This window comes from Cryptomeria japonica, chromosome 3 (genome assembly GCF_030272615.1).
Source record: "Cryptomeria japonica chromosome 3, Sugi_1.0, whole genome shotgun sequence".
NCBI lineage: Eukaryota > Viridiplantae > Streptophyta > Pinopsida > Cupressales > Cupressaceae > Cryptomeria > Cryptomeria japonica.
Genome location: NC_081407.1, coordinates 67,146,037 through 67,158,804, shown reverse-complemented (window position 1 = coordinate 67,158,804; position 12,768 = coordinate 67,146,037). Strand labels below are relative to the sequence as shown.

At 38.1% G+C, this 12,768-nt stretch overlaps 1 protein-coding gene across 6 annotated transcripts in view; it reads right to left on the bottom strand.

The window, feature by feature from the left end:
- LOC131032468 (psbP domain-containing protein 5, chloroplastic) overlaps nucleotides 1–1,176 on the bottom strand; it is a 168,414-nt gene extending 167,238 nt beyond the window's left edge. For all 6 annotated transcript variants that reach the window (XM_057963465.2, XM_057963473.2, XM_057963447.2 and 3 more), the window contains exon 1: nucleotides 1,020–1,176. In XM_057963465.2, the coding sequence (XP_057819448.2) occupies nucleotides 1,020–1,087 (68 nt within the window). In that variant the 5' untranslated portion in view covers nucleotides 1,088–1,176. The remainder of the gene's footprint in view (nucleotides 1–1,019) is intronic.
- Between the last annotated feature and the right edge of the window lie 11,592 nt (nucleotides 1,177–12,768).

Here is a 12,768-nt window from a genome sequence, read left to right as displayed (position 1 = left end):
AAATCTAGCAAACATGTGGCTATGTAGTAGCATGTCCCTGAATTCACAAATCTCAAATTGCATATATTCAAGGGTGATCCATTTATGAATCTCAAATGGATTAAATTCAAGCAAAGCCCATTTTTTACAAATCTTAATGCAAAATGGTTTGAACCATACTGAAAATAAAAGTTGTAATGCATTGCCAATTACCACAACTGGTTAGAAGTTAGAAAATAATAGCCTCGCAACCTTGTATGCAAATGGGTTGAAGTTAAATTTAACTATTTTGAATGTTGACATAAAGATAATTTATATTCGATGAATAATGAAACCTTCATATTTTGTGTCTAAGGCAGTGTGTAATTGTAATAAGGGTTACTCAAAACAACATGACCCGTGCTCAGTTCAAATTCCCCTTACCACAATAAGGCATCTCATAAATCTAGCAAACATGTTGCAAGGTAGTAAATTGTGTAAATCTCAAATGGAGGAACGTTCAACCATAACCCATCTTATAAATCTTCAGCTAGTCAAAGATTATTTCATGTTACATTCATCGAAGACAACTTAGAACCTCGCCCAAGAATTACTAAGAAAAAAAAAAGTCTACATTTCAAGAAGAGAAGGTCTAAATGGCCACCTTGAAGGAATATATAAAAGGTTTTGGATCAGCTGTTCGTCATATGAAGCACTATTATTCTTGGAATCTGTCAAGTTACAGAGATAATGTGGAGGCAAATGGCTTTGTCCAAAATAGGACTCTTGAAACAATGGATGCCGTTCAAATGAGTACAGCTTTTGTTTCCGTTAAGAGTGACACATAAAGAACCTAACTATACCTGTTTACAGGCCATAGAAAATTTTACTACTCTGGGATAGCGAAAGTTTATTGTAGGTACGACATTTGAATGAAAATGGAAAAAATTGCTTCATGAGAGTTCAATGATGGCGTAAAAGCAATTGTCACTGCACATAGATGAAATAACACCAAGAAATGCGAATTGGCATGACGATAAAGCTTTTGGAAGGGTAAATACCTTGGAAGAACAGTTGTAATTCTACTGCTGCAGCAAAGAGGCGGCGAAAATTGAAAGCAGACCGCCATTTTTGGGCCTTATCTTTAATGACCCTTACCCTGGTATTTATATTTGTATCGTTGTCAAGCTAAGACGGCCATCTATTTATATAAGCACTATGAAAAGTGCATGCCCTCATCTTAACAGCTATAGCTATTTTAGCTCCAAAATGTTATATTCGTATGTCGTGTTATATGACATTCACATGTTATTGACCGTCAATAACGTGATTAACGGTTGTGATTTTCACGAACGTCATATAACATGACATACGCCAGAATAGTTGCGTCTCATTTTAACGTTCAGTTTTAGACCACTCTCCGCAGTCACAAGTACAAATAATTTTAATTGATTTGGTGTTTAAATGCCTCAAATGTTTAGGGAAATTATTTTTAATTAAGTAACTCTTACGATGTAAATTATTAGTTTTTTTTCAAGTTAAATTTGTGAATAGGGTTTAAGTCATATTCTTTAAATTTAAATTTTATTTGGAGTCTAAGTTGATTTAGTTGATTTAATAATGCAAGAAGGCAAGATAAACAACCTAGATAGGAATCCCAATTTTGATGGACACGGGAGGTATTACAATGCCACAAATAGAAAGTGTAACTCTCCAATGACCACCTTCAAATTGCATTTTTGTGGGACGCTAGCGTGGTGCATGGATGTCTCTGCAGTGTGCAGATGTTTGTGAATAAGACAGTCATCATGATCAGAAAAGTTGACAGGGAGGGTGACTAAGCAAGCAGATAAGGTGGAAGCCAACGAAATATCTCCAATTTAGCTTAAAGAGAAGGTGCTTAAGTAACATGGAATTGTATGGCGTGCAATTTATGATGTTACAGTTTTCTTCCATTATTTATAGGATAGATGACTCTTGGGTTGGATACAATAATTTGAAAAAATCATATATCAAGTATACACAACATGAATAAAGCTTAAATGAGATATTAAGTACTTGGATTCCTAGAGCATCCACAATAAATAAGGCCTATAGGCAAGCTAAGTATGATCTTAATATCCCTTAAGAGTTGACACTAACCAATGAATTAATAAGAATGTTGGGATACATTTCAACTTATTCATCATTGATTAGAAATGTAGCTCAATGATAAGTTAAATTCTTTTGAAGCATTAGAAGAATGAGTAATACCTAAGATTTTGGATAGAAACAAGATTGTTAAATCTTTTGACCAATGTAAGAGTGAGTTCAAGAATGGAAGAGTGAGTTCGACATTGGTATACCTTCTCTACAATCTTTCATATGTTTCAGTGGAGAACTGACTTCAAATTTACTGAATAATGTCATGGATGAATTGATCAAGTTGGAATCGTGTTTAGATAGTTTCAATAGGGAGCAAAATAAATTTTGGATGTAAAGTAGTATCCATACCAACAAGGTTACAAATGTGTTAATTTTTTAGTGTCCTTAAAGGAAGTTTATGTTTTGTTGTGTTGGGATTAAGGTGTCTCAACCTTTACAAGTCCTAAAATTTATTTGGTAATTATTTATTTTATTTATCCTAAGTATTGTTTGCCTTCGTAAGTTATTTATTTGTGCAACCAATGATGTCACTTGTTGGAGTGGCAAGTTGAGTTGTCTTCAAACATGTGAAGTGGCATGGATGATGAGGTTCCTAGTTTTTAGGAGGTAGGCATCCCACTTTGTGTGAATTCATTGAAGTCAAATATTTCTCATTGCATTGAGTTATGACTTGTAGATTTTATGTTTGGTGAGGAGTCAAGTTGGAAAGTTGCTATTATAGGTGGAGTTCTTGCATGAAGGCACTTTATATTTCATGTTTGAGTTTGAATGGAATATGGGTGCCTTGGAGATGTACTTACATTTAGCAAGATGGAGTTTGCATGTTTACGTGATGTTAATTAGTAACTTGTAATTTTTGCATGCGCAAGCGTGTTCAAAGATAGCATTTGTTAGTCTTGCTTATTGTAGTCACCTTGCATGTGAAGGGGAATATTTTGTACAGATAATTATTTATTGCATGTTGAGGAGACTAATTATAAACTTATCACATTATGACAAACACCTAGCATGTTGAGTATTTTTAACAGTTGGATTAGTTGGTGAAGGTTGGACCAATGCATGTTCTTTGTTTTACAATTGCATGCATGCAATGAATGGAATGATGGAACATGGAAGATTTGGCTTTTCAAATTGATGGTCATTATGTTGGGTTGATTAATTTTTAAAATATCGTTATGCTATTGGAATTACTCCATAATCTTGTTTTTTTCAAGGTCTCTTGATGCAAGAGCATCCCCAGTCTATGAGCAATCTTGCATCAACCAAAAAATTTTCCTTTCGGTTTGATTCTTATTCAATTCTATGTGCAATTTTTTGTGTTCCTACCGATACATTCCGGTGGTGGCTTGCTTTTCATTGCAAATCATATTTTTGGCTTCTAGGTTGGTTTATGTGCTTAGTTCCAGATTTTCAATCCATTTTTATTCTTTTCTGACAAGATATTGCTTCCGGTTTGACTGTTTTTGGGTTCCGGGGCAGTTTTGGGCTTACCAGTTGGAGATTCTTCTTTTTTGGAGAAGTTTCTTGGCATGTGGATCTATTTTGGGTCTTTCTTAATATTCCTAAGTCCTTGGCCAACCTTCCTATTGATCCACACTTCTTGGTGGTTCTTTTTTGGAGAATTTCCTTTCATTCTTGGGGCCGACCTATTTACACACTTTATTTTTCCTGCATTGGTAAATGTAATCTTTTGTCGCCGACTCGAATATGTTCTGGAGGGTATATAAATGGTATTATGTAATCATTTATGGGGTAGTAGAGATCAGAATAAGGATTTAGATTCGTGATTAGAGATTCGGTTGACTCTGAGAGTTTCGGATATATTATTTCTGGCATGTTAGCCTGTATGTAACCGGTTGACTGTCGGATGTTCTGTGATGACTGTATGATGATAACTGGTTGGTTACCAGAGGTTCTTAGACAATAATATGATTTGTTTCTGTAATATTTTTTTGTTTTATTGTTTCTTTTGTTGTGTTACTCTTGTTGCATAAGTCGGTCAGTTCTCTTTTGAGGATTCACCAGTTATGGCTGCATCAATTGGTATCAGAGCTGGTTATGAATCGGTTGGTGGAAGAGTTGGTTGCGAACCTTGGTTGCGAACCTTGAGGCATTCCTTTTGGTGGACAGATCGCCAATTGGAGGTAGGTTGTGCATGTGTTCAATAGATTGTCGAGTGAGAGGCAATTGAAACTGGTCGTCAGATCGTCGAGTTGAGGCAGTTCACTAGGGCAGAAGAGGAGATGCCTCCTAGAAGGATGAACCCCCAGAGGGTAGAATAGATGATGGAGGATTTCAAGAATGAGATGAGGAACGAAATCTGGAACGCATTGGTTGGTTTGCAGAGGAATCTGGAGTCTAAGGATGAATATGAAGAAGTTGGAGAAGAGTTTGAGGCAAAAGAGGCTGAAGGGTCGAAAGACGGAGGAGAGGAAAGATTTCTAAGAGCAGTGGCACAAGCAAGTAAAGTTCATAAAGTGGAGGTTTCAAACTTTTCTGGAATGTTGAACCCAAAGGATCTGATTGATTGGATCGGAGAGTTGGAGGATTACTTCGCGTTTGAGGATGTTAAGGACCCACAGAGAGTCTAGTTGGCACAGACTAAGTTGAAAGGGCATGTTGTCTTATGGTGGAAAGAATTGCAGAGAGACAGAGTGGAGAATGGCGAAATGAATATCACCCAGTGGAGACAGATGGTTGCAAGATTGAAGGCCAAGTTCGTACCGGGAGACTATGAGTTGGAATTGTTCAAGAAGTTGCAGAACCTTAAATAGAGAAACACGACTATGAAAGAGTATACTGAGGAATTCTACAAGGTGATGATCAAATCTGGACATAGAGAGATGGATAGAGAAAAGGTGGCAAGGTACATAAATGGACTTGCATTTAACATTCAGGATGAGATGAGTATGTTGAGGGTTTTCATAGTTGAAGAAGCTTACCAGTATGCTTTGAAGGTTAAGGAGAAGGTGAGAAGAAGACAGTTGAATAACCCTAGAGGGAAGGAGAGATTTAAGGGGCAGATGCGTATCAAGAAGAAGAATGTGGAAGATGCATCAAAACCTAAGTGGAGTAATGAACCAGATCAGAAAACACAGAGGAAAGGTAGTGGCAGTACCAACAGAGAATTTCTCGACAAATGTTTCAAGTTTGGAGAAACTAGACATAGATTTTATGAATGTAAGCAGGGAATGGCAAGAAGTTATGTGGCAAATGAGGAATCGAAGGATGAAGTCACCAGAACTAACTGTGCACCAGAGCAAGGACAATCCCTTATGTTCAGAAGAGTCATGATGAAGCAGAGCAATGAAGATATTGGACCTACTCAGAGAAGGGGTCTTTTCCAAACTGTGTGCAAATCATGTGGTAAGTGCTACAAGGTTATTGTGGATAGTGGAAGTACTGATAATTTGGTATATGAGGAGATGGTAGTGAAGATTGGATTGAAGAGGCTTGAGCACCCTTGTTCTCACAAGGTAAGTTGGTTACAAGATGATCAAAAGTTAGAAGTAAAGAAGCAGTGTTTGGTGAGTTTTAATATTGGGCATTTTAGGGATGAGGTCTTGTGTGATGTTGTATCTATGAGTGCTTGTCATGTTTTGTTGGGAAGACCTTGGCAGTTTGATAGAGGAGCTATTTATGATTGTAGAAGAAACCTAATCACCATTGAGAAGGATGGGCAGAAGTTCACATTGGTTTCTTTGAAGGAGAAAGAGAAGGAGGTGAAGAACCTGAGTCTTGAGAGAAGTGGCGGTACTAAGAAACCAGTTGCAGAGGTTATACCGGAAGGTGGCATGGGTTTGCAGAAGATTCTGATAGATAAGCCTGATAGATAGATAGAACCGGATGACAGAAAGCTTATGGTGACAAACCAGATGAAGTCTTGTGGCAGAAACAAATCAGAGTTGAAAAAGAAAGAGAACAGTAAGTAGAGACAGTGTGCAAATCTGAAGCAAGGGAAGAAAAATAAAGAGAGTCAAGGGTTAGAAAATTCGGTTGAGGTTCCAGAAGAGCTAAGGAAGAGGTTTGGAGATAAGGAAGATGTTTGGATGAGAAATGAGCATGGGATCTATATCTTGAATCCTTTTCGATGTTCATGAGTTGCCTCTCATGGAACATCTCTTTCTACCTGGGGTGTCTAATGCAAGAGTATCCTCGGTCTATGAGCAATCTTGCATCAACCAAAAATATTTCCTTTCAATTTGGTTCTTGTTCAGTTCTATGTGTAGTTTTTTGTGTTCCTACCAGTATGTTCTGGTGATGACTTGCTTTTCATTACAGATCGTATTTTCTATTTCTAGGCTGGTTTATGTGCTTAATTCTAGATTTTCAGTCCATTTGGATTCTTTTCTAGCAAGATATTGCTTCCGGTTTGACTGTTTCTGGGTTTCGAGGCAGTTTTGGGCTTACTAGTTGAAGATTCTTCTTTTCTGGAGCAGTTTCTTGGCATGTGGATCTATTTTGGATCTTTCTTAATTTTCCTAAGTCCTTGGTCGACCTTCATGTTGATCTGCACTTCTTGGTGGTTCTTTTCCGAAGAATTTCCTTTCATTCTTGGGGCCGACCTATTTACACATTTCATTTTTCCTGCATTGGTAAATGTAATCTTTTGTGGCTGACCCAGATATGTTCCAGAGGGTATATATATGGTATTACGTGATCATTTGTGGGGTAGTAGAGATCAAAATAAGGATTTAGATTCATGATTAGAGATCCGGTTGACTCTAAGAGTTCCAGATGAATTGTTTCTAGCATGTTAGCCTGTATGTAACTGGTTGACTATCGGATGTTCTATGATGACTGTATGATGATAACCAGTTGGTTCCCGAAGGTTCTAAGATAATAATATGATCTATTTATGTAATATTTCTTTGTTTTATTGTTGCTTTCGTTGTGTTACTCTTGCTACATAAGGTGATCAATTCTCTTTTGAGGATTCACCGGTTATGGTTGCATCATCTCTTAAAGAGCGTAGATCTGATATTATATTATAATTGTTTTTGTTGTTGTTGTTGTTATTGTTGAATAATATAATTAAGATGTGTTTTTTGGAGTCTGGGTATTTTCATAGAAGGGTTATCCCATGTAATTATAGTGGTTATGGAATTTTGTGTTTATTGCATATTTATTTATGATATTCTAAAGTGCATCTAAATTTGTAATTGTAAAGGTGTTTAAGAAAAAAATGCAATCACTCTCTTGAAAAGATTTTTGTAGGAATTTGCTTCAATTCACCTAGGTTTTGTTTGGACTGTCAAATTTTACCGTGATTTTTTCTCTTTTATGTCTCCCGAAGCCCCTGGGTTTATAGTTTTTGCAGCCATGGCAGATAGGTTTGAATGTTGCCTTAATTTTTTTTAGCTTTGTTATGTTTCCTCGTTGACCGGTCGCAACAGGTTGCAGGTTTTTAAGTTATCCCTCAGAGGGTGGCACGTCGTGAAGTTATCGGCCCCATGTCCTAGCTCTAAAGCTTTTAGTCGGTCTCCATGTTGGATATTTTAAAATATTTATATGAGTCATTTGTCATGATCTTCGACCTTATGCTTAAGTCCACTAGCGGCCCTAGGAGTCACAACCCCTTCACCCTCCATGAACGGCCACATGATTTTTAAAAAATCAATTAAGTATTGCTTTTATGTGTTCAAGGATTGTGGGACAGTAGGGTCACAGTCTAGAGTCTTAAATGTTTACCCTGCAAGTTCTGTCTTGCAACCCTTTAGGTAGTGCGGGTTGGCGGGGACTCATCCAATTAAAGAAAAGTTTCACCTGGCAGTAGTAATGTATAAATGAAAATTGTCTTATGGGACAATGGGATTAAAGTGTCTATTAGGCCCCACTGCCTCGCACAATGAAACAGAAGTCTACAAAGCAAGACACTTAGTGCGTAGGAGATAGTGAAAGAAAGAACGATGGGGTAGCGGGGTGCTATGTGCAGTCAAGAAATCCTTACCCCGCGGTGATCAAAAGGTTACATATTGCAGGCTACGAGATGGTAGGATAAGCCACTATGAAAAGGCAGTATTACCTCGCAAGCCACTAAAGAAGTGGAAGATATGTTACGGGCCGACAGGATGTCACTAATTCTTAAGGGTAAATGAACCTCATAGTTTGTTAAAAAGACAATAATATCATAAGGTTGGCATTCCTGGCAGGATAGTGGGAGCCTCAGAAATGCAAAGAAACCTTACCCTTCAAGGGTACCATGGACAAGAAGTTTAATTGCGGGTTAGCAGGGGATAAAGTTAATCCATCACCTTGTCACCCCACGGGCTATAAAGGTGCAATTAGATTTGTTGCGGGCTAGTGAAAATAGAGGAGAGAACTTTCCCCACTATCCTGCACACCTTGAGAACGAGGTTTTTCTATCAAGAAGCTCAGCAAGAAGGACAAAAAAAGAGAGATCCTGCGAGACATCGAGAGATATTTGAGTAACAAAGAGAGGCCCGTCCCACGTAGCCAAAAGATCAAGCAAAACACGAAGCGAGATGGCGGGATGAGTGTAGAATGAAGACCCCACCACCCCACGGGATAATGACAAGTAAATGATTTGATTGTGGGCTAACGGGAACAAGAAAGATAGTGGTCCCCACCACCCCATGAAAAGGAAGGAGTGGGAAAATAACAGTTCAATTTGATCAAATAGACATTGCAGGGAGGAGTCTTTTGCAGGACAACAGGGAATGGTTACGACATAAGGATGAAGTTGTCCTGCAAGGGTTGAAGAATTCAGAAGAGAGAAATGTGGGTTAGCGAGGCAAGTTCTTGGTGTCTTCCTCACTACCCCATGAGAAAAAGGCAAGGGAGGAAATCACCATGCAGGATAACAAGGAAAGTGAAAGCGATAGAGCCCTGTTATCCTGCAGGTTAGGAAGCGATAGGAAAGAGACCTCATGGGGTAACAATAGCACAAAGAGATAAAGGGATCTTGTGTGATGAAGAATGGCAGAATGAAGACTTTGCAGGATAACAAACAACAATGAGATAGAAGAACCCCACTATCTTGCAAGGGGATGATTCAAGGAGAAGACGATAAAGTTTTATTAAAATTAAAACTTCAGAAATTAATGAAATATCAAAGGTGACGAAGAATTGGATTAGGAACGCCATGTCAATAGTCAAAGGTGTCAAAGCGTTATCTTGGAATCTTTGTCATTCGTTCCAAGATCTACGATGAAATTTAAATCTTGAGCCACCAACCTGTCGAAGCATGCATGTATGGAGTAATGATGACCCTATTGTAAGCAATAAAAGCAAAATTTGAAGTGTCATTGTTCACTTTGTGATACTAGAGTGATTCCCAAGCATCCAGAAGCAACCTAAAGCATCAACCAAGCCATAATTGTGACCAAGAGCGAGCAAAAAAACAGTAAGCTAATCCTTAGTTCTCTCTCTATGAAGTTTGCAAGTGTTTGTGGGAGGGTTTTTGTAAATAATTTTCATAGCTTTGCCCTAGGTCATCAGAGAGGGTTTATCTATTTTGGTTTATAATTTTAGCATTTTAGAACAAAGAAATGGCCTCTCTCGTTAAGGATTTCATTGCTCCCACCGCTGAAAAGACTCCTGAAGTGAGAGCAAGCTTTGCTCAGCCAGAGATAATCCATGCAATCACGCTCTTTGTTGTCCTACATGTCCACACAATTGCAGACAAGTCAGCATCTGAACCTAGCTCATCTACTCCTACAAATACCCTATGGGTCTTCCCAAGCACTAAAACAAATTCCCCCCTCTAGAGGGCTATTGTCTATACAACACCCAGATTTACCATTTGATCGTGTTTTTTAAAACATTAAAAATTAAAATATAACAAGTTTTTCTTTTTTAACTAATTATTAAACATGATCGATGGTAAATTTTTGGTGTTGGATAGACGTTGCCCTCTAGAGGAGCCTGCAAAACCAAAGAGAAAGAAGGCGCCTAAGAATATTATCGTGGTTCCTTCTGTTAGCGAAGAATCTAATAAACCACACCCTACTCCCAAAGCAAGGAAGCCGACTCCAAAGAGGAGAAAGGTTGTCCCAAAGAAAATACCTGCAGAATCCTCTACATAAAATCCTCAATCTATTGAAAACCCTCAGCAAGAGTCCTCGAACCTGGAAGAGGAACAAGCTCCTAAGCCAAAGGAGAGAAAGGCTTCGGTCAAAAAGGTCACACCTGCAGTAGTTGCATCATCAAACAAGCCCCAACTCCAGGATAGCCTTCCCCTATTGCAGATAATCCAAGCCCTGCTTAGTAAGAGAATCTTGCAGAGGCTCCATCCTCATCAACTCCAGCCAAAAGTGCTAAAGAAATAGAAAATGAGGTAGAAGAAAGAATATAGGAGATGGAAAAGAGAAAGAATAGGGGAGAAGCCAGGGACTTACATTAGGACTTATTGGAGTTATTCCCTAGCTCAAACATGCACGAACCATTTAAGAATAACTTCATCGACCATAATTTCAACTGCAGGGATTCCCATACCATTGATAGGGGTTGGACATATTTTTCTACTTTTATGGGAACATGAACAAAGCAATTCCAGTCTCCAATCCCTGGAATTTGAATTTGGGAAAAAACTTGTTGTCCCAAATGTTTTTGTTGTTAGGATAACCGGTGAACAGCTGAGAGGGGGGGTGAATCAGTTGTTAACAGATTATAAGTTTTAATCCACTTAATAACCTTTAAACAGATCAAGTACCGGTAAAGCACATACAAATGCCGGTAGGAACAAATATCGGTAAACAATACAACTTAAACAATTAAATAGATAATCAATGCAAAGCAATCATACCACATAACACCATGATTTGTATGTGGAAAATCCGGAAAGGGAAAAACCATTGTGGGAAGCCTACCCACAATCAGATGATACTTCTACAGAAAGTATGTGATACAATGAGAGGCCTACACATGCAGGAAGACACACTGCCTAGAGCGTACTGATCATTACAAAAGAGTCTCATTGACTATAGAGAGGCAACAACCATCTCAAGGTAAATGGACTACAATCCAATAGAGTGAACTACCAGAAATAACATCTACCATGCCTGATTACAGTCCCAGTTCAGCTCAATACCAGAGGCCTTTGACCTCTTCCTTAATTCCAATTCAATCACCTATGATCGACCAAATCTCCTTCACATATGATATTGCACTCCAAGACCACAGACACTTACTCCATTCCCATGCCACACCTGCCACTATCTACAACGAGATCTTACATCATTTTATACAAACCCTAAGGCCTAAACCAATTAGGTCAGCCACCTAAAAGATATTACAATAAGATCATTACATAAATTCATATTACATTGATATGCCATGTCGATTTAAGACCAAAACAACAATAATAAATCCATAGATCATACCAAAACATCCCAGTAATGTGTAGAGTACACATTAACATGATACCGGTCCATAACCTAGATAGATACCGGACCTATTCTGGGTCCACCACGCCAAAGCAATGTCTTCAAGCAATTAAAGCACGACCAAAGAACATCTTCAGCATCCTGAAATCCATCTAGAAGTTGCACCAACACCAATTATGCATCATGTCAAGATTCCTCAGTGAAAGCTCTATCAGTAGAGCCTTAAACCAATGTCGGTAAGGGTTTAAAAGAGTGTATGATAGCATCCGATTACCAAGTCAATACCAACTGACCAAAACATGCTCAAGGAGCACGTACCACATGTAACCAAACATATTCCATAGATCCAAACATGTCGGAAGTGTCCAACAGATAGTCTCTTCTGCCAGTAACACTAGATCTTCTATCGGTAACCAAAACTTGTCTATCGGTAACCAACCATAACAACTAGTGTTGAAATCAATGTCAAAACATCAATGTAACACATAATCAGTTCATCCAATAATGTCAACAATCTCCCCTTTTGGCATTGATGGCAACACTAGATGTGAAAAACATCTAAGTACCAAGAAAATGCCAAACAAGTCTCCCCCTGTGGAAGACAACCAAAAATCTCCTAAATATCAATAACTCTCCCCCTAATATATACAACTCATTTTCATATTTTTCACATCAATATCTCTCCCCCTTTGACATCAATGCTAGAAATCTGACAAAAATATCAAAGCAAGAATACAAACCTTTGAATCTCAAAGCTGACTACTCCCCCTGAGTAGTAGCACCACTCATCAGTACCCGAATGAATAATATCTCTGATAATGCATGTTGGACTAATGACAAACAACATCAATCAAGTCTCTACCGGAGGAGTAGAAACCCATAACCTATCTCTCAAATACTCAAATGATTCCTTAGACAACGGTTTAGTGAATATATCTGCAATCTGTTCTTTAGTGTTCACATAAACCAATTGGACTTCCTTTGCTTCTACCTTGTCCTTCAAAAAGTTTTACTTTATTGATATATGCTTAGTCTTAGAGTGAAATACCAGATTCTTAGACATGTCAATAGCTACAGAGTTATCACAATAGATAACTATTGGTTCACTGCAATTTACCCTGATATCCTTCAACATTTGCTTCATCCACAAGACTTGAGTGCAATTAGTTGATGTTGCAACATACTCAGCTTCTGCAGTAGATAAAGAAATGCATGACTATTTTTTGCTAATCCATGAAACCATTTTCTTTCCAAGAAAGAAAGCTCCACCAAAAGTGCTCTTCCTGTCATTAGTATATCCTGCCCAATCTGAGTCAAT